This window comes from Ambystoma mexicanum, chromosome 6p (assembly GCF_040938575.1).
Source record: "Ambystoma mexicanum isolate Mex_15411 chromosome 6p, UKY_AmexF1_1, whole genome shotgun sequence".
NCBI classification, from domain to species: domain Eukaryota; kingdom Metazoa; phylum Chordata; class Amphibia; order Caudata; family Ambystomatidae; genus Ambystoma; species Ambystoma mexicanum.
This window is the reverse complement of record NC_090935.1, coordinates 223,112,399-223,139,683: the sequence shown is the minus strand read 5'-3', so window position 1 is coordinate 223,139,683 and position 27,285 is coordinate 223,112,399. Positions and strand designations below refer to the sequence as shown.

General features: G+C 44.2%; 1 protein-coding gene across 1 annotated transcript in view; it reads left to right on the top strand.

Annotated features, from left to right (window-relative positions):
* The window catches only part of PSTPIP2 (proline-serine-threonine phosphatase interacting protein 2), a 796,554-nt gene that overhangs the window by 317,736 nt on the left and 451,533 nt on the right, over positions 1-27,285 (top strand). The window contains exon 4 of the mRNA XM_069626899.1: positions 23,071-23,105. Within this exon, the coding sequence (XP_069483000.1) occupies positions 23,071-23,105 (35 nt within the window). The remainder of the gene's footprint in view (positions 1-23,070; positions 23,106-27,285) is intronic.

Below are 27,285 nucleotides of genomic sequence, written 5' to 3'. Positions count from 1 at the left end.
TGCATATTTCCCTTGCAATATTCACTTCCTTTGTCCTCTCATAACATCCTCGGTGAGGTGCAGCTGCATTCTTTAGCCAAAGAAATTACCCGTAACCACTAAATACCAGGAGAGAGTTCATTCTAGGACATGTAGAGGCTCTGTGAGGCTCTACGTTCTGAGGACTGCTGGCCCGGTGCTTAAAATAGTTTACCACTGCTCTTTTTCTGACGTAACCACGTGTAGGCCAGAAGTGACTAGTCTCAAGATGCGAAGTCATACCTTCCTGTTAGCTACCTCCCTCCGTAGCACTCGATCGAGGAAAAGTTACCCACAGACATGCATATAATTCTCAGACCGCTCTAGAAAAACAGAGTTAGCCAGTGCAGGCCACTCATTACTGTGTTCAGAAAAAGAGAAAGAGAAATTAACCAGAACTTGAGTAGCCCGGTTTTGTAGTTGCTACTGGTGGTAGGGGTCATTGTATGGTTAGAACATTCCGATTGACTAAATAGGTTGAGATCAAGGTTTTGGTCACTTCAACTATTGAAGGTCTTAGTATACAGTTTCTGACATATGAACACGGCCAAAAGGGGTCCTAGATTCTTTATCTGTGACATATAACGATGCAGGCACAGTTTGTAAACAAGAACTCTAATGAAGTTAACCTTGCCTAGTCAATTCTACCATGAATTCTGATCGTCAGGAGAGCATCTTGTAGTCAGTTACAGTGGCTAAAGCACATCTTGAATAAAGTAGCCTGTCTTGGTGGCAAATCTAATTTGTATCACATTTCTTGACTGCTTGCATGTCTCACCGGGGCCTCGTGTGCAGGAACAAAATGAAATAAAAGTTCCCAGCGATCTCCAAGATTCGGGAGGCCTGCAGGGCTAATACCTCCCTGCCCATAAATTAGTACATATGTATATAGAGAGGGGTGAGGTACCTAGACCCTTAAAGATAAGATTGACCTGCTGCAGAGATGGAGAAGACAGTGAGTTCAGGGAGGACCATGTTGAATCAGGGAAGAGTAAAAAGGCGGGTGGAGGAGCGAGATTGTACGACTACACAGGGGTACTGGAAGGATGGCCTAAGTGCCCAAGGTGAACGCTGAGAGGAGCAGGGGAAGAAAGGGAGAGTCACGAGACCCCTCCCCACTGAACCCCACCAGGGCACAATGAATCTTTGCGAGGCACCGGACTGAGACCCAGCCTGGCTCGATGGTATTGCCGGTCTATCAGAACACTGCCCCAATGAAACCGCCCAGGAAACAGTGAGCAGGGGGACTGTGCAAGAGACTGACCCCTTCCTTTCTCATCACATCCCGAAACTCGCACATCCTGTCATCGTGGCCACTAAGAGATACACACATCCTGACAATGGATTTATTGTGTTTCATCACTATCCTGACACAGTCTTATTTTGTACATAAAAAACACCTTGAAATGCACCGGACTCACCTTCCTGAGATCAGTGGGGTAATCACACTCCTACTTTTCCCACAGTACAAATAATGCATGTGGTGGTGATCCTTTCAAAGTAGTCAGTAAATGTTTTAAAGTGAGGAATATGTTGCACTTTTTAGAATGCATGTTGTCTGGTTTTGGAAAGTTTGTCTGGTCTCAAGAAGATTCTCCTGTTTTCCCCCGGAGTGGGATATTAAGGTCACAGGTCACCTTTTATCAGCTTTGTTGGCCACAGAACTAAATAAGGATTGTGTAATTGGCGCAATTGCAATATCGCAACTACAGAATTATAATGCCAGCAACTCATTATAGTTTTGCAGTATAAGGAAGTTACATATAACATGTTCCTTTAATTATCTGTACATCCTTCACCACTTTCCTGTTTCCCCACACATGACCGTGCCCTCCTCCACTGCTATCATGTGTCTATCCTAATACTCCTATCCTTTCCTGAAAACATTTTCTAACTTTAAAAAAAGGTTAAACTCCCACCTTTTCAATATTTGAACTATTTAAGGTGCTCCGAGAACCTCTGTGTAGGGCCGGTGCTGAACAAGAAATTCAAGTAAATAAATAAATTATGTCACACTTGATATTATTTTACTTTGTCATTTGTTGACGGATCCTCCCTTGTGAAAGCAAACATGCCCGCCCTCCCCCGTTGAGCTACTTGGCATGCATCACTCACATGAACCCTTTCATCTTCACTCTTAACTTCAAGTTGACCTATTTTCTTTCCCTGCCCTTCCTTGTCTTTATCCCTTCAAAATCATTTCTCTTCTCTGCTTCCCTGCACCCCTTCATAATGACCGGTTAACAGGTGGCCTCAGACGCTGGTGCGTGGGTAGCATCGCTGCTGCCTCTTCCCCTCCCCTCTCTATGGGCGATTGCAATGCCATGAGGCACTCTTCCGAGGAGCTTCTAATGTCACAGGGCCATTGTCCGCAGTGGTCGAAGTGTACGAAAAGAAGTAGTGGAACTATGTTCCCTGCTGGGCTGATACCCAACCCCCGCCCCGCCCCGGCTCGCCACAAACCCATCGCCTCACCCCCTCCGACACATAATCCAAACCCCTAAACAAACACACCTGCTATTTAAGGGAATGTTCAGTGCAGTGCACTAAAGTGCAAGCTTCAACGTCTTCCTACACTTTTATTTTAAAACAAAACCATTCCAGAACGGTTTCTTTTTAAAATAAAAGTATAGGAACAGTGAAACTTAAAAATAAAAAGTATAGGAGCACCTCTGATTGTCTGTCGGGATAGTGCCATGGTACTGTCTGGAATGCTGGCCCGCTTGGGGCCAGCTGGCATTCACATGGCACCCAGATGCTCTAGAACTATAGACCAATCTAGGGTGGCCAGTGCCCAAAGGAGAATCTGGTTTTGAGTACATTTACTGAGGCAAGACCATGGCCTCCTGGAATATTGTTCACCTCTGCTGACGTCCATAACGAAGGTGAAGTGGTGTGAAAATGGGGAGATGTGCTCAAATGAAAGCTGGCTTCCACTGATAGCTGCCATATGCCCCCTGGTGTTCGCTGACTGGAATTTCAGTGAAAGTGTATGGTCACCCTGCCTACCTCAATGGACCTAAACCTGGCTACTCCATATAGATTTTGTATGGGTACTGAAAGCGTTTTCATATAAACACAGCTTTGTCTGAGAAAATGTTCAGCCATGGTAGGCCACAGTATGCTTGGGCATTGACCCTCTCTATGGTAACGGTGACCATGCAGCAAAAGTGAAAGTGGCGCCCTAGCTGTGGTCCAGACATGGCTCCAGACACATGGCTGCTGAGTCTGTAACCTGCAAGCCCCCTGTTTGCCATGTGAATGCGATCTTCTGGGGGGGTGGGATCCTCTGCCTGGCTTAGCGGGGACATCACCCTTATCTTCTCTCTGCACTCTCATGTCCCCAGTTTATACAAGGTCCCTCAGAACACTTTCAAGCATTTCAGCCACATGCAGACCACAAGGCTCACATTAAGTGGGCAGGGCGATGAATATCTCAGAAAGAGCCCCAAAGACAGACTTTAAGAACTGAAGACCGCAAAAAACCTAACAACAGCTTTCTGAATATAGTGAATATTTCATTGCTAATCTAGTGCATATTCCTTAGATTTTAGTCTCACTTTGTCTCATCCATCTTGACAAGTCACTCGGTTTTTCCATTTTGAACATGTATGTATTTTGATTTAATGTGAAGCCTTTATAAAGCGTGCACCTAATTAAAAACGTTGGCGTGCTGTACTGTTCACATGGTATGTATCTGCCTTGGCATGTGGCAGCATATGACCCTATGTTCTTTTTAAAAAAAAAAACGGTTTATTTAAATTTTGCAACAGATAATGGCAGGTAAATTCAGGTCCAGATGCAACCAGGTTGCACACATGATGGTGTTCAAGAAAAAGAGATCACAGAGTATATCAAGAAGGACAACATCTGAATGGTGCAGAATGATAATACATACTGCATACCAGAGAGAGAGAGAGAGAGAGAGAGAGAGATAGAGAGAGAGAAAGAGCCAGTCACATTATTATCAGTGAGTGAAGCTCATCAATACTCTCAGCTCTGAGCATCAGCATTCCGCTGGTTTCGCAGCAAAGTAGAGATGATGTGGTCTTAGTTACCGTTAGGCCTCCTGGAATAGGATATCAAGGCTCAATAGGTGTGGCTTTCCTTTTCTTCACCCTTCACTTCCTGTCTAAAAGACAGACGAGCACAGGAGTTTACCTCCTTCGGGTAGCTCTTCACACTTCTCCTTAGTGTCTCCGGCACCCAGACTCTCCTAGTCTTCTCCATATGAGTCCTGGCTACTTTGGAAGGAATTGATTGCTCAGTCAGATCATAATTGCATATATGTGGTGCCAGCTGTTACCCGAGCACTGTGGCACTGCAGTAACCAGGGCACACCAGCAAATTGAAGAAGCTCTGGTATGTTGTGTAGCCTGAAGCATAAAAAGGCACAAAACTGCTTTCAAATGTTTGCCCCTTTGGATATGATTGATATCAGAACCTAAGCTCCACCACCACTGCCAGAGACATTTATACCATCTGCCTGGGGCTGGAGCTGATGTTGCAGGAGAGAATAGTGATGTACCCAATGCAGAGCTCTGGATGGAGCAAGATCCCTTTATTGTATGACAAGAGGACGCTCCACTCTTGAGGAAATGACACATTTACCACTGGTAGACCGCAATATTGTATTGCACTTAACACCAGAACCACCCCCAGGGTACTGAGCAGCCATTTATTCTTGTACCCGCTACCAAATTCTGTACATCAATATTGGCAGGTAACTGACTATGGATGCTTATGTTGGTTTCTAGTCTCTATAGAACACCACGTCAGATAGCGTAATCTCATTTATAGCAATGCAAGCACATGCATTTGCTCATGGGAAAGATAATCATTGTACACATTGAAGACATTTCATATGTTCTAGCTTTTAAAATGATATGAATTACATTAGTGTTTTATGCAATTATATTATACAATTATGCATATATAACTAGACACTGAACATCGTTCCCTTGTTAAAAAAAACTATTTTTATGCGAATGACTTGTTTCACAGTAAAGTACACCATATTGTTAATTTTTGTATTCTGATTACCTACCTAATGGGAGTTGGCTCTTACTACACACCCATGGCTAGAATTTATACTGATGGGATTACTTCAGAGTAAATCCATCTTTCAAATTGATTGTATCCTCCCATTGAAGTCTGCTTGCAGCTTGCTTAGGAATTTTTTTTATAGGGTCAATTGTCATCGAGTCTTGGTCCTCGATGGCCTCCGGGGCGTCCCTCGTGACGCTGGTATATGAAGCAGATGCGCTGGCCGTTACCTCAGTTCTGTTTTTTTCTTATTGCTGCATGCTTCGGAGCTTCTCGCCTCAGCGAATTTCTATTATGTATGTTATCATATCCAAATATGTCCTCAACACCGAAGACAGGCTTCAAGCGATCAGACTGTGGAGCCAAGATGTCTATCACAGACCCTCACTGCATCTGCCTGTGGTGCATGGGGTCGGATCACAAAGTCGACAACTGGCTCATGTCAATCCATGACTGTCAAGGCCTTGAGGGAAAGGAAGGGGAAACTCGATGAAGGTAAGCCCTCTCCCAAATCCCCAGCTGTTACCCCATCTAAAAGAAAATCATCCCCCGTATTGTGAGATATTTCACCTGTAGAAAGCGCCCTAAACAATGAAGACGCTCGAGGTATCATAAGAAGAGTGAAAAACAATGTCACAGATCCTCGTCATCTTCATCTCCCAAAAAAGTGTATAGTTTCAAAAAAAGAACTTGACTCCAGTGGAATTTGAAAACCTCTGCTTGAAAATGCTTCAAGTTTTCCAGAGTCAAGCTCCTCCGAATGCCTCTCTGAAGGAGTCTGAGAAAGGAAGCCACCCCTCGGCATCTAACAAGGCCATTAGGGAGTCTCATGTGTCTCCTTCTCGTGCGCCTGGATGCCCGGGAAGAGCGACTCCTCGATACAAGTCAAAGGAGTCTTCCTCGACACACAAGGAAGAGCCTGTGTCTGTCCCCTCAAAGCATTCATCTTCGGTATCGAAGCCTTCTTCAAAAGGTATCAAAGCCATTATGTTCATCGCCTGAAACTTTGCAGCATGTAATCCATCTACAGCCATCGAAGCATACAAAATTGTTGTCTCATTCACCGGCTGCTTTGAGGAAGCTATCGAAGCCTTCAAAGCCTTTGACAACTTCAACTTCATTGGAGCATCAGTGCTCTCGAAGACTGTTAAACCTATGACTGCTATGTCTAAGTGTTTTAAACACATTCTCAACCTGATATCTTCAGGCAAATCGGTCAATCTTTGAGGAAGATGGAGGGGAAGAGCATCCCCCTTTTGGGTACGAACATAGGACGCCAAATGTTCCAGAAGAGTAGATCGCTGAAGAATCCAAAGGGCAAGAAACTGTCACATTTCTCACCTCGGAGAGCCGTGTATTTATTTAAACAAATACACTGCTCTCAGAGGTAAGAAAACAGGCATTGTACAGTCACTGACACTTGACCGTTTGGCAGTGTCCTGAACGGCCCTACGTTGCTGTTGCACTGGCAGGACCTTTTCACACACTGCACGGTGGTGTGCGTTACAAGATGTACACCAAAACCAAAAATGCAACATTTAGATATTGATATTGCAAAATATGTAAAGCGCTGGTGTATGACTCCATTAGGTGAACGCTACTTTCCACTAACCTTTTTATTTAATCACATATTCCTTCTGTGATTTGCATTTTGTTTTTTTTGTACTTTTCTGGATCGCTGCATCGCTGTCCCATAGATTGAAGATAACGCCACACGAGCTCCCCCAGCCCCGGGTTAGAGAGCCACGTATGATGGTGGCCCCCCATTGGCCATTGATGATTGATCACACATGCTCAGTCAGTGGACCCCACACACCCGGAAATAAACACAGCCTGAGCCTGGATGCCTGCATTTCTGCTTTGCCTCGCGCTTCTAGGCTGTGTTTATTTCCGTGTTTACAACCTCGGCTCGGCTGCATGTAGGTTGTGAGCAAAAGGCTTTTAGCAGTTTAACAATTGGGCAGAGTCTGACCAGTGGTTCACATCTCCGGTTCACCAGAGGTAGAGGTTTTATTTTGTTGTTGAATTGAAAATGGTGTTTCTGTAACGATATGCATTTTACTTAATGCATGTGTACAGTTCTTTCCATTTCACCAGAGCTGTCATGATTTGGATATCTTTTGGTGCAGTAGCAACATGTAACATCTGTAGTTTTTTGCGTTATGTTTAGTGAATTCACGATGACTAGTTGCCCATATGGCATATCACATGTCTTTGCACTATGGTCTTTGGATGGGCTGCACATGAACACAAGAGGATAAACTATGTGGATTCCCTATTAGTGGTAACAAGTGGTGTTATCATTTAGTTTATTTTTTGATGTATGTATGTGGAGTGTTTTGCTTGTCGCGTAAGGATTTTTAGAGGTTGCTGTCTCCTGGGCTGTATTTTGGGATTGTGTGCATGCTTGAATGTGGTTAAAGCGGTATTCTGTGCATTTTTATTTTACGCATTGTTTTTGATTTGTTGCATGCGCACAGAGACATAATGAGCCTGTGACGTAGCCAGGGTCATTTAACAAGAGGGGCCTGATGCTAATGTAGTTGGGCCCAACCTAAGGGGAGCCCATAGAGGGATTGGGATTTGTTCTTCCGCTAGCCAAATGTGCAGGAGCAACTACGCATAGCCAGGGAGCCCGATCCCAACAAGCAGGGTTGGGGTTGTTCGCCCCATAAGGAAATATTTTAAATAATGGGTTAAAATGGTGCGTTTTACAGCACACGTCATGTGAAAAATTGAGTAAAAAGTACCACTGTTTGCAATGTGTTCTGTAAAGTAGAGACATGAAAAAATCCACTAGATGCCAAGTTACCAACAGTGCACGCGAGCATTTTTTGCCCACTCTATGCCAGTATTCTGCCAGTGTAAAAGCATTTTTATGCTGATTGTGCCCATACGTATCTGTGCTGGCATACTCATGTTTGCTTTACTCCTAATGCCAGTAGTATGATAAGAGATTTACAACAGGACTGTACACAAGTGTTTCTAGGCACCACAAGGGAGGGGAGACAAGACAAATGATTCTACTAGATCCTCCAGAATTGTGCGTTGAAGCAGCTGCAGTGAAACTAATAAAATGTAATTTCGTTTTCCCCTCTAGACTAATACTGTGTCCAGAAAGATGCTTGCCAGAATTTCAAAAAGTGAATAGAGTTGCTGCCGAGCACAAGCTCACAAAATATGTTAAAGCAACTTGCCTAGTTTGTAAACGGTTTATTTCATAAGATGTCATTTTAAATGCCTTTAGGCACGAGTTACAGGTTGTTTGTTGCAAGGGCCAGGATGTTGATTTCTTCAAAATGTGAAATCCAGTTCCCCTCACTGTTGTCTGGGAGAGAGAAGCCTGGCTGTTTAAATTGTCAGTGCTATTCCTTAAAAACACAAGAAATCAGATGCCCTTAGATGGGAGACAGAGGGTGTACCAGATAAGACTGAGTCGGTTCTCCGGCCATTATGACCCTAGGTCACATGCCTAAAAAAAAAGTGTATTAGATTAGTCATTAGCCCTTGGAATGGGTAGGCTAATCTAAACACAGACCCCTCTGCGTGTGTCATATGCTGGAACAGAAGTGAAACTTAAAAAAAGGTAGGGTGGTCTGAGCAAATGAGTGGTGGAGCTGCCCATTGTTTATAAGGGGAGAAATGCATTTTATCGTGTAAATTGGACATTTTACATCGCAAAATAGTAATTCTAAGCTTTAATTGAAGGGGAAAGTTAACCCCCTTCTCACCATATAAAAACGATTTTGGTGGGATAAACACAACTGAAGTTATTCATGAAAATGTGATGTGGCCTTCCTTGTGTGTACCAGCGATGCGAAACAATTGATAAAACATGCCAGTTATTATGTATATGGCCATAAAGTGCCATGTTTCTCATCAATATAGTTCTGGAGTAAATGGAGAAAAACTGTATCTCTGCACAGGAATGATGTACGGACACCTGGCTAGTCTTATGTGATTCGCTGTAAAATGTAGTTTTAAATACATGTATTCATATATGTCAAAATGTGGAGATTAAAGGTATTTATCATGTGGTGAGATTTTAAAGTCCCCGGAGCAGACCGAGCTTCCTGTCGAAGTGAGATGATGAAGTGCTCTCCTCCCCTAGTGTCCCAAAGCACTCCCACATTCCCTAGTCCTACCAGCACATAGGGGGTAGTGGGGTAGTGAGCATTAACCAATCCCTTCTGCGGGAATTATGACAAGCTAATGATGTCATTTGCACTATAACTAAGTCAGCTGGCCTCAGAGCTGGACTTTTCCCACTAATTCCATGAGGTGACCTGCTGCAGAGATCTGGCGTGAACATCCCAGCAGAGAGAGGCCTAACCTGGCAGTGGAGCCAGGAGACATAGAGACTGACTGGGACCCTTGGAGGAAAGATTGGAGACCCTTGACTGATGCCTTTGGCTGTCCCAGCAGTGGTGCTGTGATGCTCCCTGATGTCCAGTCCATGCCTCTCCTGTAAGTAGAAATACCCCAAGCCATAGATTGCGTATGACCTGTATTCTTTCAGCATTGTCCTAGTTATTTCCCCATTGAAAAATCCCTGTATTTTAGTTATTGTGCCCTTGAACAATCCCCATTTGCCTGTGGTGATCTGTAGCACATTGATCAAAGTAAATCAATGAATTCCCCATTTAATTCATGGGATCTGTATTGTTGGCATTCAAAACCAACAATCTTTTCCCAGTGTGTTGTGTACGAGTATAGTCATAAAGATTTGCCAAAAGAATTAACTTCAAAAAGCCCTCTTTCCATTTGTGTCCCATTTCAAAGTGCAAAACGAAATTGTCCCTGCGTTCCCATTATAAGGTAAAAAAAGGAATTCCCATTTGAATTTTCTTTCTCACGTTGCAATTTAGCTAAACATAGTTAAAACCGATTTTCCCATTCTGGTCTGACCATAATTCTAAAAGCCCTATTTGTTCCTGTCAGGTATAGAAAAACAAATTCCCCATTTCTTTCCATTCTTCTCCATAGCAGTTGTGCTAAACCATTGAAGCTGATTTTACCTTTGTGCTCTGCAAAATGAATTTTCCCTTTTCCCTTTCTGTTCCCCATAATATTTCTGTGAGCACTACCCAAAACCCAATTTTACCACTGTGTTCACACTCCCTGCCACAGCCTTCTATTCAAAGGAGTCAAGCCTAGTGGATGTTTGGAGGGTGAGGGTTGCTGGGAGAAAAGTATAATTCTGTTCATTTTCCTTTTGTGCTTTGATTTGTTATTTGCTTGTATTGGGGGTGATGTAAAAGGTAGCAATTGTAACTGCATAGTCTTGTGTCAGCTTTGTAGAGGTACTTTACTAAAAAAGGATATTTTGTCCTAGTGTTGCCACAACATTGGTGGTTGATGTAATCGGTTTGTGCTAATTTGCCTAAATAAATGACCTAATAAATATCTTATTAATACACACCGGCCTGGTTCTTAGTCCATTGTGGCACGGGGTATTTGTTGAGGTTGTGTGCAAGATGGGTCTGAGGCCTTATCAAAAAGGACCTGAATGATAGAAATAAAAGCATTTTTACTGTGCGCCCCATTCATTGTAGGGGAAGGAGATCCCTTACTTGCTTGTGACCGCATAATAAACCGCGAAGCATACAGGTAGGCCGAAATAACTCAGGTGAACCAATTCTACTACCCTAGCACAGATTGGAGGCTGCAGTTACATGTAGCAACCTCTGACATTGTTTAGCTCCCATACACTGGTGCACAGTGTTTTTCTTTGGGAGGTGGGGCATTACAATCAATGAAAGCAATAATTTGTATGTGACTGCCAGGAAGATGCTTATACACATTGTAATTGGAAAAATGTGAGTCTGCTTATACAATTGGACAAAGCTTACCACGTTGCATGTGAAAAAATGTACTTCGTAGGGAAGGTGTGAAAATGCATAGCCTTTCCCTCTCAACTTGTGTGCCTTTCAATGTAAGATTTTGGAATTTCTCTACAATAGCATTACTATTTTTTTATACTGGATTCCACTCATTAGACACTACGTGTCTAAACGTTTCAGCACATTGCTACACATGTGTAACACATTTGCTTGAAATGTAACTTCCCAGCGAGGTGAGTTGCCTCAGTGTTTGAGCATGCGTCTGTTCCATTTCCACTTCATGGCCCTTTAGGTAAAGAGGCCATGCAAGGCTGAATTCTTGGCATACTTTTTTTTCCTGCAGCCAATGGAGTTTAAAGTGGGAGAATCATTTGTCTTTTTCCATGTAAAAGTGATGTCCAGCACTGTGTGCGTTTTCTTTTGATACTCATTTTTGTTGTGACCGCCATATGATTAAGAGGTCTCTTGGACTTCGAAAGCTCTTAGAACTACCAGCTCAACATAATATTTTGTTAGTCCAATAAAAGGTATAAAACTTGGATTTTGCTAAGTCTGTGAAAAAACACGCTTAAACACCGTATTTTAACCTTGCAAGTAAATAGGAACTCCTGTAAAATATAAAGCATTAGGAAGTTGTTTGTATACAACTTTTAATTTTACCACTCAGGTTTCGGAGCATTCTTTTTATCTGAATTCAGTTTCTCTCTCAGAAGGGGCCGATAGATGTCACATATATACACATGTGGTATGTCTTTGAGAACCCACAAGGGTTGGCAGTAGGCTCTTTGAAGTGCCAAACACTGTTCTAGCAATATTGGGCCAGCTTTGCATTGCCAGTAGCATAAGTCCTAAACAGGGAACTGGATCCTGAGAAGGGTGAGCTCTGACTGTAAATGTATGCAAGGTTAGCGGCTGGCTTCATTTTTATTGAGATTTCAATTGATAACACTAGAGGCATGACATTCTACCATTCATGTTTGGAGACATCCCTTTATTGTGTCAATCTATACCTAAGCATCTATGAGGCCGCAGGTCTCTGTGCCAAGTTGACATCTGCTTACTTGTGTCCTTGCCTGGACTGTAGACATCTAACAGAGCAGGGCTGCCTGGTTCTTGATTTTGGTTAGCAACAGTGTGATATTTTGCTTCATCGATTGCTGCACACAGGGGTGGACTGGCCTATAGAGAACTCTGGAGATTTCCCGGAAGGCCTCTGCAACCTGGGCCTCTTTTGTGTGGTATTTCCAAATGTTCCCATAGGAAAATATTTGGGCTTGCTGAAAATCTGTAATATGGGGCCACAGTGAAAATTATTTCCAGGTCCTCTTTTTTGTTCCCAGTCCACCCTTGGCTGCACACCCAACTCCATCCACCTGCAGTGTGCCGCAAGCCTTCTATGTCTCCCCACCCAAAACAACATATACACCAAACCACTCTTTGATCATTTGGACTCATTAGGCATTTCATACACCAACTATGCCGATGACACCCAAATCCTCATCCTCCAATTGTGGATGGCCTCTCATTGCCTCTGCCTTAATGACTAGAAGACAGAGTTACTCTTCTAGTTGGCCCCCAAGGCACGCACAGCCAAGCTGCACCCTGCCTTCAAATCTTTCACCATCGATGGTCACAACATTCCAGTGGCCACCTCCGTGAAAACCCTTGGAGTCTCAGCGCCAAGATAGCTTCAGTTGAAAGTGCGATTTATAAACTTATTGACATAACATCCCGGAAAAAACCTGAGAAGGCTTCAAACTGTACAGAACAATGCCCTGGGAGCAGCCCTAGACATCGGCAAGAGAAAACATATCTCTGAGGCCAGAAAAGCCACCCACTGTCTGTCAAAGGCAGGGTCAATTTCAAGATCCTCTCCATCACGCACCGCTGCCTCTCAAACAATGCTCCTCCGTACCTTGTAAGCAAACTCAAAAAACAATCTTTTACCCTCTAAGCAGGGTCGGTCTGAGGCAAGAAATAGGCCTGGTCACCCAAAAAAAAGTGTCCCAGCCCTCGCCTAAAAAAAGTGACCCAGTCCTCGCCTCCCGACCCTTGACCTCTGATGACATCACTGGAAGTGATGTCATTTAACCCCACCCAGAAGTGACATCCCGGGAAACGATGAAACACGACCTTTCATCCGTTGACAAAACAGGAAGTGGCATCAAATACATTGTTCCTAAGTACACTAAATCACTGTGAATCCAAGCAGACGTCCGAGGCCAAATAATAATATGTTATTGTATAGCACTTACGCTTAAGCTCTTTTTTATGGAACAAATATGCATACAATATCACCCAACCTGTGTTGATACTCATTTATCGACCTAAGAAGGATGAAAGGCTTTTTGAAAAAAAAAAAAAACTGAAATTTCTTTTTTTTTTTTCAAATCAGCCCAGGCATAGCCAGAAACCGGCCCCCACTCCTGAGGGATGATTTCGGCCCGGCCAAGGGGCCAATCCGACCCTGCCTCTTAGAATGGCCTACAAACACTGCTTCACCACCCTGAAATTCTACTGGAAAAGGGCAGGCGGTTCCAGCTTCCCAGTCCAGGCTGCCTTACTCTGGAAGGAGCTACCCACGCACTTGCGCAGTGAACTGTCCTACATCACCTTCAGGAAGAAACTAAAAACCCACCTCTTCAACTGACACTTCCTATGCAATGAGAATGGGCCTCATTACAAGTTTGGCAGTAGCCTTGCCGCTAAAGCCGGCAGGCTGCCACCGAACTTGCAATTTTTTCCAGCACCGGTGAATGGGCAATTACTGGGTCATTACGGTCCTGCCGGACCTGGTAATTGCCCATTTGCGGGCTCAGGAAAATATTCTTTCCTATGGGGCTCAATGGGAATGGGGAAGCCGGATGCACCGGCACCATTCTTGAATGGTGCCGGTGCATCCAACATACTCTGCTTGCGGGTGCCGGTACGCCCGCTAGGTCAGACCTGGCCAGGGCAAAGGCACCCGCGAGCAGAACTTGTAGTTTGCAGGTCTGGTAAATACAGCACTGGCAAGCTTACCGGTACCGTAGTTACCGGACCGGCAAACTTGTAATGAGGCCGGGTATAATGTTATGCTCTGTTTTCCCTCTTGTAACCAGCGCCTAGTTGCCATCAGCTTGGTGCGCTCTACAAATGAATACCAATAATTAGACTGGGGGCTTCCCTAATATTAGGGAGCAAGTGACTAAGGTAAAGTAAAGAATGTGGCAGCAGTGGTGCGGCTGGTGCCAGATGCCCACTTGTAGCATGTGAAGGAAGAACCCCCACCGAGGAGGCTCCTTGAAACCCCGAAGTATTGCCTTTCAGCGTCACTGAATGAATGCCCCACGCTCCATTCTATTGAGCTGCCCTCTCTACCATGGCCATGGACTGCAGAGCGCATGCATCTTCTAAACAAGTATGTGGGCCAGAATATAGTGTGGCTGGTGGGATTCAGGATACAGTGGGGGGGGGCGTTTTTCCGCAGGAACCCGGCTCCCATTCTTTGAATGCACCTACCAGCGCCTAATTGCTTCTTTCCCAGCTGATCTGCAGAGGATGAAAGACAAGCAGAGATCCCAGTGCAGGGCTTTGGGGAGTTCGCATAGACAAGCAGCCCAGTTACGTTACTCATTGTCACTCCACTCAACACAATATGCTCCTCTTTATGGTAACTTTCCAAGCAATGCTGGACATTCGCTAGCGCCTTCTTTATTCAACAACACATTGATTTAAAACGAGTTCACTTTGCAAGCTACACTTTTAAAACGTTTTAGTATATGCGTCGCTGTTGTTATTTCATGAATTAAGAGGGAACCATTAAATCCTTTGGCCACTCTGAAGATAGGCCATACTGCCTTGCTTGGAAGGTTTGTCTTTTGGATAAGCATTGTATGTGCTTTTTTTCGGGTATTCGCCAGTTGCTAGCTATTGCCATCATACGCCAAGGTACTACTATCATTTGTCACGTGATTCTCATATCTGGGCGTGTCAAATTTAACTTGAGGTTTTTCTGGGAGAGGATGGCCCATGGGTCTTCAGCCTTTGGCGCTCATGAGGTTTGGGACTACGACTCCCATGATCATGTATATTCGAAAACAAGTGACTTACAAAGGTAATATTAACCTGAGGGGGCAATTGCTTCAAACTAAAGAGGAGCACTAATTAAATGTAAAAAATGACATGATTCAGCATCACCGGATGCAGTAGGTGGCGTCAGGTATGGAGGATGGGGAGAAGGCAAGGACGGCTGCCTCTTCAGCAAGTAAGAGAGCTTCAACTCAGGTGTTGAAGAGATCCACAGTTTGGACTGGTGTTGATTGTTAGGGGCATTGGGTTCCAGGAGATTGGGGTGAGTAGGGAGAAAGAACAGAAGCGCGAGGAGGCACTGGGACTGTATGGGACGGTGAGGTGAAGTGCAGAGGACTATGGGAGGGAACGAGACAGAGAGTAAACTGAAATATAATTAGACAGTTACTGACGAGCAAGACCATTGATAGCTTTGTAGACTAGGAAAAAGAACTTGAAAAGAGAGCGGTTGTGCATGGATCACCAACCAGCATGTTAACGGTAGATAGAATTGGGGGAGGGTGTGGGTAGGTTGTAGAGTGGGTGGGTCACAAAGTAGATGAGGGAGGAAGGAGTAGAGAGGAAGGCCACTTTGCTGAGCACAAGAGTGGAGATTAGAGATTTTTGTAGAGTTGGAGTTGCAGAGTTGTAGTGTTGCACAGAAATGCGAACAAATTCCAAGTATACAAAAAATACAGAAAAAATAAACACAGAGGACAGCTCAAATGCTTCATGCAATCACAGACCTAAACACTTGGTTTGACCCACAAGACAGGGTAGCTTATGTGGATTTCCCTTGTTTGAGTTACAGATAAAGACAAGATGGTGGAATCCTTCCTCAACTGTGCTGAACTTCCTCTGACTACACTAACCCTAAACCTTCTCCGACCTATAGCATCAAATGCCCTTCGGTATGCAACACTCCAGTGTGAGGCTAATCCTTTTGTTTAGGGTGTGCCCTTTAATTCATGTTTCCAAGGACATTTCCTGGTGAGGCACTGGCTTGATGGAGAGAGGCGTTACTGTAGCTCACAAAGGATCAGCAGAAAGGCAGTCCCCGCTGGCTGGCCAGGGTTGCAGTGATGAAATATATATGATTCAATCTGGTGTGGCTTTAAGAATTGTGTAAACTTTCAATCACCATACCCCACACTCCGGTATGTCTTATTTTTATAGATGAAACTGCCACCATGATGAGTGTTCATCATAATTTTGCAGTTTTGAGCACAGAAGTTCATATTTTCAGTGACGCCTCTGCACTCTGGCACTTTGCTGTCACAGCAGATGTCAGACTTGGCACCTGTGCTCTTTTAATCTGCTGTGTTGCACTGGAGAGCAGGTGCTACAGATCAGAATACTGATGCAGAAGAGCACATGTGTCACTATGCTTTTAGCATTGAGTTTACTGGAGTTAGCAGATCACCCTTTCTGAGATGGAATTACCTGCATCATTTTATTTATTAAGTAAAATCTGAAAAAGGCCAGGGCTTTTACACCTTTGCCATTTGGCAATTCTTCCAAAGGGGTTCATGGGGAAAATATAAGTTGTGAATTGTAATGCTTTACATCAGCTGTATGCAAATAGCTGCACAGTGAGGACTGTCAGGAGGGTTCTACCTCTAGACCTTTACATAAATCAGCAGGACAACTCAGACAACACCACCTGTGTCCCCATATGTTCATTAATTCTCAGGAAAATATACATTGTTTTCCAACCAAAATATCTCTTATTATTGTAGAACATGAACACATCTGTGTTTCCAAAAATGTGTTGGAGATTGATTGCAAAGTAAACTTGCAATTCACAGTGATTCTCGTGTTAATATAGACACCATTCATGTCTCATTGCACTTGCAATATTCAAATGAAAACATTATTGTGATTGTGCTGCCAATTGACAATGTTTCTTTGGCAGAGGGACCCAGAAATTTAGAATGCCGGGCGTACAGTGACACAAGAGACATGTCCCTAAACACTCTGTGCCCGGCCCATGTATGTCTGTGATACTGAGACTGGGGCAGATGCCAGGGAATGGGAGAACTGCGGGTGAGGGTGGGATGCTATGCCCTTCTGCTACTGCCAGTTAATCAGTTAATTTCCGAGCATATGCTGTTAGGGGGTGGGGGTAAGTGGCAGTGCCAATAGTGCCTGTGGAGATGAGGGCATGAGGACACCCTAAGTCAGGGGTAATCAACCTTTGGCTCTCCACATGTTTTCGACTAAAACTCCCATTAGCCCTGTGGCATGCAGGGATGAGAGGGAAAGCAGCACTGCTGGTAGCTGGTGGGATAAACTGTTTTCCATTCAATCCACTCTGTCCATCCTAAAATATAATGCCAACAGTTGGGCAATGTTTGCTTGAGCCAGAACGGAAAAGTCCAAAGTCCCATCTCCCACAGGTCTGCATACTCCAGTAGACATGGGAGCCTAAAATAAACGGTATCTAGTGATCATGTCGCCATGAAAATGGCCATCCGGTGGTGACATTTCCCTAAAAATGCACCCTCCAGGCAATCAAAAACCATTCCCCAAATATTCTAGGATTGGATGCAATAATATATAATTATACCCCTCCTATAATATTTGATGAAAGAATTTTAGGGCTCAGGAAAAACAAGTTGCCTACCTGGTGACTTTTTCACAGCGACATTATCACATGGGACAAAAGAAACTTGTGGTCTGCTACTGTCATGGCAGAAAGCTGTTTTTACTCAGACATTCCGGGCATTGCACGCACGTACGCATACGATTTCCCAACTTGGGCAGATTTATGTTGCCAAACAAATGGCAGGGTTGGCTGTGTGCCTTAGATACACACCCACATTCAGAACCACACCCATCTTCTCAGGCCTCTATGAGCAATCTGCAATTGCAAATGAATACACAGCTGCAATAGAAAGACTCGATTGCTGGTCCCAGGTTTTCACGTAAGAGGGGGACAGGACCGCGCGTGCGCGCGCGTGCGCGTGTGTGTGTTTTTAGATGTGCGTGTAATCATTAGAACAGGTGTAGAATGGCATATCAGAGACAGATCTAGATTAGACCCTGGCGGTTGCGTGCCTGCACTTCTTGTGTCCCAGCAATAGGTTTAGGCATTTTACTTTGTATTATTTATCCTGGAATAGGTTAATTAAACTTCGGCAGTGAGAATGTCTGGCTCTAATGCTATGGTCATCCATCCCCCCATGTTGCCATTGCCTGTCAATCATCAGCAATTATGGTCAACCATCGCCATCCCCTTTGCCAAACAAGACGGAGAGAAGATGAAGGGGTTTTCAGAGAAGGGAAAAGATGCAGTCCGAGATATACCAGGGGTTGCCACGAGTTTAGGGAACATCAGGACTATATATGCCAGCATCAAGAAGTAACACAGAACAAAGAGATCGTAATGATGACACCCCGACTCCCAATGAAATAGAGGTTTTGGAATTTGGTCCAGACTTCGCTCCTCAGCAGGGCTTTGTCTTGGTTTCCACATGTGCGGATATCTTCACATGTGTGAGATTCAACTGATAAAGCATTTTGTTATTGCTGGTCAGACATCATTGACACGTCTAGAAACAGCGGGTCTCACTATCAGCTTGCTATGTCTGATCTGGACCCACTTGATACTATGTGCACTCTGTCCCAGGATGGGTGAAATTGAGGATTTAACACAGCTGCCTAGGATGGATAGTGTTTCACCATGAGGCATAGAGGATACTGTTTGTGTGCAGAGGGATCTTAAGTATGGGTCCACCTTTTCGCCCCATTTTAGCACCTGGAAGTAGTATCGGATCATGGATGTTTTTGACAAACCTAAAATAGAAGATGTGAATACATTTGAGAAAGAGTTTAAATCTAGAGGTAGTCTTAACTTTAATATCTTTTCTTCATCGAAACAAAATATATAACCCTTTCATGGAATAGCCATGTGGTTATTACACAATCAAAGTGGACCACATAGTTTTACATGGCATTAAGGAGCACAAAAAAAGAAGAATATTCAGAACTGAATGGTGGTGACTTTTAGGAGTCGATCACTATTGATGCGGTGACAGAATCCAACATGAAAATGAAGGAGAAACTAGAGGGCTGGATCAGAGAGGAAATGCTGTATGATCATGAAAACCATTATTTCACCGCAGTTTTATTTCTATCTGTTGCCAAAAATCCACAGGTCTTTAACATGCCCTGCAGGCAGACCCGCTGCCACTTGCATTGGGTCATCATGTGAGAGATTGGCGATTTATGTGGATCGCTTTCTCACTCCTTAGCTACCACCTTACCCGAGTATTGTCAGGAGTAATGGAATGCCATGGGAGGATGATGTCATCATGGTAACTTCAGACATCAAAGGGACAATTCTCCTTTTCCTTTTCCTACAGTGATGCGATGCACTAGATAGAGTAGCACCTTTACTGGTGTGAAAAAAGTTGTGCCATGTTCACAAAGGACATGTGTATGTGCGTGTTTTCAGATGCCCTGTTTCACTTCTTTTGCACAATTGCCCAAATCATGGGGTATTTGTTCACCTTTTTAAGTGAATCCTGAATTCACAAGTGGGATGCACTTTAAGATGTGCAGAAAATAGAGGCAGTCCCCTGAGCCTGTTTGCTTGAATAATGCAATTGATAAGGATTTCTGGGTCATATATTGTTGATTAAGTAACCATGTACAATTTGAAGACCCTTTAAGATCCTTTGCCTCAAAGAAATAAAAAAACAGGGTTTAGAGACTGTCACCTTGCGACACAGATCTAGTGATTAGCGTGCGTGTTGTGTCCGTTGCACCTTTGGAATACTGAGAAGGATGACCCCTTCCTTCATATGAAGATACAAGCATTGGTATTCTTGTGGTGCACCAGAAACCTGAAATGAACATTAGTTTCACCCACAAAAAGTTGAGTTGATTCATATTTCTTTAATATGAATCTTCAAGGTACTGTTTAAATTGTACCCAAAAGCCCTCCTGGTTAACACGCGTTTCGACCAAAAGGCCTTTCTCAAAACCAGGCTTAATATTTTCAAACATGAACAAATATTTTTCTGAAACAGATCTCAAAGCAAACATAAACTATAAACAATGCACCATTGAGACAAACAGACAGAGAAATCGGTTTGGTGATGGATAGGATTAGTAGGGAATGAGATACCCATATATCAGTAGTTAAGTAATGCTTATAAACAATTAGAAAAAACGTTTGATAGATTGTTTCTTAGATCTTCTTATCTATATGGTGTGATGACTAACTTACAAAACGCGTCGTTTTGTGGCCTTGGATGCTTTACTGTATACGTGTCTAGACTGGTCTACATTGTGCAGCCAGTTGGACATGTTTTCATTGTGGCATGGCATTTTTAATAGCAAAGCATTACATTAATTAAAGCATTAATGCTCCTGTGCACTGTTGGTGACTTGCATGTATTGGATTTTTGGACTGGTGTTACCCTACAAAACAATTGCAAACGCCCTGGCTTTGTAGCCAATTATTCTCTGAAAGTGTGCTGTATAATGCATTAAAACACACACACCCATATAAATATATGCTTCTCCTAGTACAGTTAGTACAGTGTGCGGCGTAACCCTGAAGCAGCACGTTTGTGTGTATTGTGCAAGCGTGGTTATCTAGGCCGGCCCAGAGTGTGGCGTGACCCGTGATTTGTTGCCGAAATGGGGGCTCTCAGCTCGGCTCACCGGGGGCCCCCAAATGTTGTGTTACGCCACTGTCGCTTGCCATGGTCAATCATCACCCTGCAGACCACCTGCTCAGTCTCTCTGCCTGGGCCCTGTGAGGAGGCCCGCATGACCTAAGCAGTTCCCTTTAACAAACAGAAAAATTATGGATTTCCCAATGATTATTTCCTGTCATGGTTGGAAGGACATAGGCTTTTCACATTTATTCTAAACACATGCTGGTAGTGTGTATTTAGTGAGATATAAAGCAATGGGTCCAATGTATTAAGGTTATGTTGTTTATGTATTATTTGTACACTTTTTTTTGGGGGCATTTATTTGACCATTTCACTGAATTGATGTCCTGTAACTGCATTTCCTGTGAGGTCACTTCCTGTTATCATTGGTGTGCATGTAATCTCCATTGTGCCTAAATAATCCCCAGGCCCCCTTACCTCTGTTCTTCATTCAGCAAAATCTCTCAGCTCAACGTCTCCAGGAGGGTTTTAAGTTGTCCGCTCCTTCTACTTCCTTGTGCTCAAAGGTGCTTCAACACTTTTCTCACATGTAAGTAGGCTGTTCCCTATGCTTCCTCTTGTTGTGCTCTTCTTATCTGCCATCTTTTCACGCTACCCAACTATTGCTTTCACGTGACTGTTAACTGTAGCAGGTTTCCCTTCTGCTATATTAGATCAACAATATACAATTATGTGGTGCAATCGTTAATGAAGTATAACACAAGACACATAATAACCTAATATAACACTGAACGTGTATTGACAATATCAATAGCTTGGACTTTTGTATAGACGCTGTCTCTGCTTGTTATGTTATTGGGTCTATTGTAGAGCAGTGTCCTTCCTGGTACTTTAGGTTCCTGTACGTTGCTTCACGACGGTTGGTAGCTAGAAGACTCATCTAGACTTTAGTGGACCTACAAGCAGGGACATAGTTGGGAAGATGGTTAGAGTATGGAGGGAAGGTGAAGCAGCAGGTGGCGGCGTTGGATCTTGGTGGATATTTGGTAAACGTACAGTTGTGGAAGGTTGGATAGCATGTGTTAGAGATGAGGGGTCCCCACAGGCATTAATGTACAGGAAGTGGTGGGATGGTTTAAAGGTAGGAGGCTGAGAGTTACATAGTAGTGCTTGGTCAAAGCTTTCATGAAGCCAATGAAATGGTGCATGCAAAGCTAATTGGAGAACCTCAATCTGTCCGTTCATGGGTGTCGATCCTACAGCTTTCCCAGGAGTGGCTATCATGCTTCGGGATGCCCTGGTTCTCTGTGGCGGGCTTAGTAGGCTGTGTGTCTTTATGATCCGGGGTATGCTTCCTTTTAACAGATGGTTGTTACTAGATGCTGTGTGTTGCTTTTCTCAGTTGGTGTCATGTTGTGTGGGATCTCAATGTGATCCGGTTTAGTCCCGCGCTTTCTTTGAGCTTTTGAAGAACCAAGCCATAAGTGCTTTCTGTCACCCGAGAAGGTCCTCCAAAGTGTGGAATGCTTTAAACTTGGAGCTCCAAAGTGTGGTTCCAACACTGCCAATCAGGTGCCGCCTTAAAGTTTCCATTTGCAATGTAATAATACCAACTGTTGCCATAAAAAGCCAGACAACGCTCTCCATCACCACGCATTGCCATCAAATGCACTTGTACGCATTCCACTACGCAGGATTTTTCCAAATACCCAGATACAGACATCATTCTCCAGATATTATGAAGTTGTAGCTCAGTGTCACCCATTATACCGTGATGGCAGACCCTCCTCTCCTGCCTCGCGTACCATGCAAAGGACTTAGGGCCTGATTCATGGAACATGTTCCTATGGGATTGTGCCATTATAAAACACTTCCATGAATCTTCAGCCTCGTCGATATCTTCAGCACACCATTTCATGGCAGCAGTCTGCAATTATTTACTGAGTGGGGATAGATCAGGGACAACACGCTCGTCATGGAAGCAAGAGGACACAGAGCAACACAGTTGCGCTCGTCTTGGAAGCAAGGCGATGCAGAGCAACACAGGTTCGATCCCCGGGTCCGCGCTAGAAACCTCTTGGTATTAAACACGTTATAAATAACCAATTAAAATTACAAAGTAGTCAAAACTAAAAAGAAAGGAATAGAAATCAGGTAAAACTGCTGTGAAAATAAAATCGCTATATTCTCAGGGTTCCAATATGATGTAAAGTAGGGAATGTGAAGAATTGATAGGTCGATTGTTCTATTTGAAAATTAATACAGATATTTTAATAGTGATGAAATTGATCCCCACTGAAGATACTACGGCCAACTATTTTATGGAAGTTCACCTGTAACTGGTATGGTTTTTGTTTTCTGCGTAAAGCAAACATTTGCAATTATGACTATCTGCATACTATAGTTATATTTAAAAAAAAACAGGAAATATACATATTCATTTACAATGATTAGTAACTACCCGTTTGTTTATATTCTAGTACATTGAAGCGGTCCCTTGATGTCTTCAAACAACGTAAGTCATTCATCTTGATTTCTTATTAAATGATATCATCATGTGTAGAAAGTGCATGCTGGGAATATTTCAGTAATGGCCGCTTCAACAATACATGATAATTAAAAATGGAACAAACATGCTGCATTGCCCCAGGAGCAGAGGGGGGAACTGAGGCAGAGCATCATGGGGGTGGGGCTCTTCCATGGGAGTGTGATGGACAGTGTGGATGATGACGGTCTCCCGGTTCTAGGCTATAATGATCGGCGAGACTGGTTAATCCCACCACCTGCGGTGTTTTTCCTGCTGTTTCAGGCATCTGGAGAGGTCCGCACAACCTCCACTCCGCACCCTACCTGAGACTGGGTGAACTATTCCCATGGTTTCCTCCTCTGGTTGCCTGTAGATCCCTTGCTGACAGATTTGGCACCTATCCCCTCCCCTGTTAGCTCCCCACTCCCTTGTTTCTCTGCTCCCCTCACCATGTTCTGCCCATTATGATTGTAAAGCACTCTGTTGCTTCTAGAAGCTAAGTCTGTGCTCAATAAATACCATAATAATAATAATAATAAAATGATCAGCGAGCCGGTTTAAGCGTACCACATGCAATGTGCTCCCTGCTGTTTCAGGAGAATCTTTCGTGTCTCTGGAGAGGAATAATCAAACCAAAAAGCAGTACTTGATGCCTAATGGGGTATTCTCGTTTCGGTGCTTCGCTCTCTCACCTTTGGAATAGAAGATTTAACCTTGCAAGTCCCTCATTCACATAGTGCACCTTTGAGGTCAAAGAGAGGTTAGCGGGAAGCGGGGGGGGGGGGCGGGCGGAGTTCCACAGGCTCCTCTCCCCTGCTGAATTCCCTGGCTGAAACTGAAACTGCACTGGTTACCTGGCCACCCTCTGACCTCGGGTCCAGGTCCCCTCCCCTGCCAGTCGCACACCTGCACTGCCCCCTGGCAAACCCCTGCAAATCCCACTACCAGCACTTGATACCTGATGTCTGCACTTACCAGTGCACTTGCCACCAGCTGGCCGTACTTTTACTTATTGTTTATTTATTCTATTATCCCATGTACTGCACTGTCACCTCCCGCTTCCACCCTGCACTTTTCCCCTTCCCCCTTCCCATCCACTTGCGCGATATGAATGACACCTGGCCTAGTAAGATCTTTGTCTCTGTCTTCCCTCTGTTCCCCCTCCCTTGCCTCGTCGCGCCTTGAAACACTTGTGTATAAGCGCGTTATAAATGACATATCATATCATGCATGTTCATGTTGGCTGCTTAAACCCATGTTGGTGGAGGGCTGAATGCATTTTTATAGGTGCCAACATTAGAAATGCATTATTTAACATTTCAACCTCTCTATGGTAGGTAGATATGTCAAACAAAACAATGGCTTGTTCGTGTAAAGCATTAGCGTTTCTTTTTGTGACAGATCAATGCTGCCAGGGGTCTTTTGAGATGCTTTCAGTTTGCCTGGCCAGCGACGGGGGGAGACCCTACACAGGCGAAAGAAGCTCTGCTCGGATGCAGATCAAAGCGCACCAGGCAAGGCGCACATTGATCGCTGTCAGACAAGCCTCTACATCTAGCCTTGCATTCATACTTGTATAGACGTAACTCTTCTGTGAATGACCCCTTCATGCCTGATTTCTGTTTGCATGAAGTCATCTTTTGACCAGGAAGGCCGTCCTGACCCCAGATGGTGCCTCTGATCACATGCATGCTGTGAAACTAAATCCCACGCCCCTGCCTTGAAGTGGGAAAGCGAACATGCAGGGGGAATATTTTCGGAATGTCATTTGGAATTTTGTTCATGAAGGGACTGTTCGCGATCAGTAATTAGGTCCCTCGTCATCACAGAGTACACACAGATGGCCAATCTGAGGATTTCAAAGCATCGTGAGTGATTTACCAGTCAAATGTGTCGTGCTGTCATTATTATTAATATAACAAAGGTAAGAACCAATATCCATAGATTGTTTCTAGACTCCACTCTCCTGTTGGGTGTCAGTGCTCCATTATAATCACCCCTAAATCTTGTTCCTTTTTGCTTTTGGATGAAAGTTGGCAACGCCCACTTGGCCTAAACAAAACTGTGTATGTAACGTGTGCGGACACACAGTTCTTTGGTTTGCTGTTTCCTTCCTTTACAGACATCGTACAAACAGGTTTTTGCTTGCATCTCATATGACAGCATCAGACAGACTTCGATTGGATGAATACTGCTGTCACTCCATTCATTACACTACATTTGGGCACGCCTCCTCATACTTGAAAAAAATCACTTTTATTATAAGCAATCATCGTTGCCAAATTGTGCTTTTTCCAGATTATTTGTGCTAGCGAAAATTCATGGGAAAAGCCAGACTTGTGCAGGTTTTCTCCGAGTCGCAGGGGAGCTGGTCTATCTTTAGGCGTCTTTTCACTTTGCATTAATTCGTAGAGCAAATAAGCCTAGTTACTCTTGGTGTGGAACTGGGGACCAGGGTGCAGGCATGCCATAGTAGCGGTGTAGGGTTACGGAGTAGGTTCAATGAAAAGGGCTGAAGTAGGGAGTTTGGTAATTAAGCAGATCGGGCTGCATCACAGCTTCCAGTTTAGGGCCTCATCCCAAGTTGGGTGGTATCCCAGCGGGAATATAGCCTGGATACAGCTGAACGCTAATAGTGCTACCTCAACTCGGTCCGGCGCAATTTGTGCTGGATCACGATTTGCGGGGGAAGGGGGAGTGCAGAACATCCCCATTCACCATTGGGTCCATGGGTCCCAATGTGGTTGGGGAGCGGTATTACTGCCAGCGGTAATTGCGCCAGCGGTAATAGCACCAAAAACGGCCTGAAAATTGACATTTTTACCCCTAGCAAAAAGCTGGAGGTAAAAGTGCCACTTTCCGCCCAACTCATGATTTGTCCAGCCCTTAAATGCAGCGTTAATACTACCGCCGCATTTAGGGGCTCAGGCCAAACCCATGATGAGTTGGTCAGTATACTGCCGGGATACCGTCCAACGCTAATAGCGCTACCACAGCTTGGCCTGGTGCAATTTTTGCCAGATCTCGAGTTGTGGTAAATCGAACTCGTGATTTGGACAGCCTTAAAGGCAGTAGTAATACTGTTACCGCCACATTTAAGGACTTAGGCCAAACTCTTGATGAGGCCCTTAGTCTCCTGCTGATTTTGGGATGCCCTGCTGCATTAGATCATTAACTCATAACAGAGATATTTTAGCAGTGGGTGAGGAGGGTCCTGGCCAATACTTCGGAGTGGAGTTCACAGTGGTGTGTAGAGGGGAATTTATTTATGAACAAACATACTGAGAAAGCTGGAATGGGCTCTTTTAGACAACATGGGAATGAGGTGTTATAAGTATGCAAACATGTCCAGCCTTGCCATGCTTTACATTCTGAGAATATTGTGCACATGCGGACATCTCAAATTGTTCCATATTGGAAGGATTGGCTCCTTCACTCCTGGATTTTCCTTTTCTTTCTGTGGTTTGTAGTGCTGTATTTATAAAACATGGGGCCTCATTACACGGACGGCGGTGGACCAAGGTGCTATTAGCACCTTGGTCCATGCCGGTAAAATACCGGGACCGCCTTGGAGGAAAGGGGAATTACCGCACTATTCCAAGGTTGGTGGGGCGGTAATTCCCCCTTCCCCCATTGCCCTTCCCCATTCCCATTTTTGCCCCATAGGGCATAATGGGAATAGGGAAGGTGCTAATTACGGCACCGCAAATTGCGGTACCGTAATTAGCTCCCTGGTCCCTTTGCGGGTTGGTTTTTAACGTGGAGTGTTTACTACAGAAGCCAGACTGAAATGTATCCCTATGGCCATTATCCTCAAGGTACTTAATGATTCAGTTGAAAATCAATCACTTAAAGACTTTTGAATAATGGGGAAATTGGTAGAAAGTTTGCCAGACCGTTGGGTCAGCAGTGGGTTTCTTCAGTAGTGTTAGTAAACTTGCAGATTTGAGGAGCAAACAGATCAATAAGAGTGAAAAACGGGTTGGTGCTACAAAGAGGTAGGGGGAGAGAGGTGGTGGACATTAGGAGGGTTCGGGAGGGAGAGAGATGAGGCCTATAGGAGTGTCCCAAATCTTAGGGATTTTAGAGGAAAGGTAGTGAGCTTAGTCATTAGCAGAACATGAGAAGGCGACGGATATTGGTTTGGGAGGTGTGAGTAAAGCTTGTA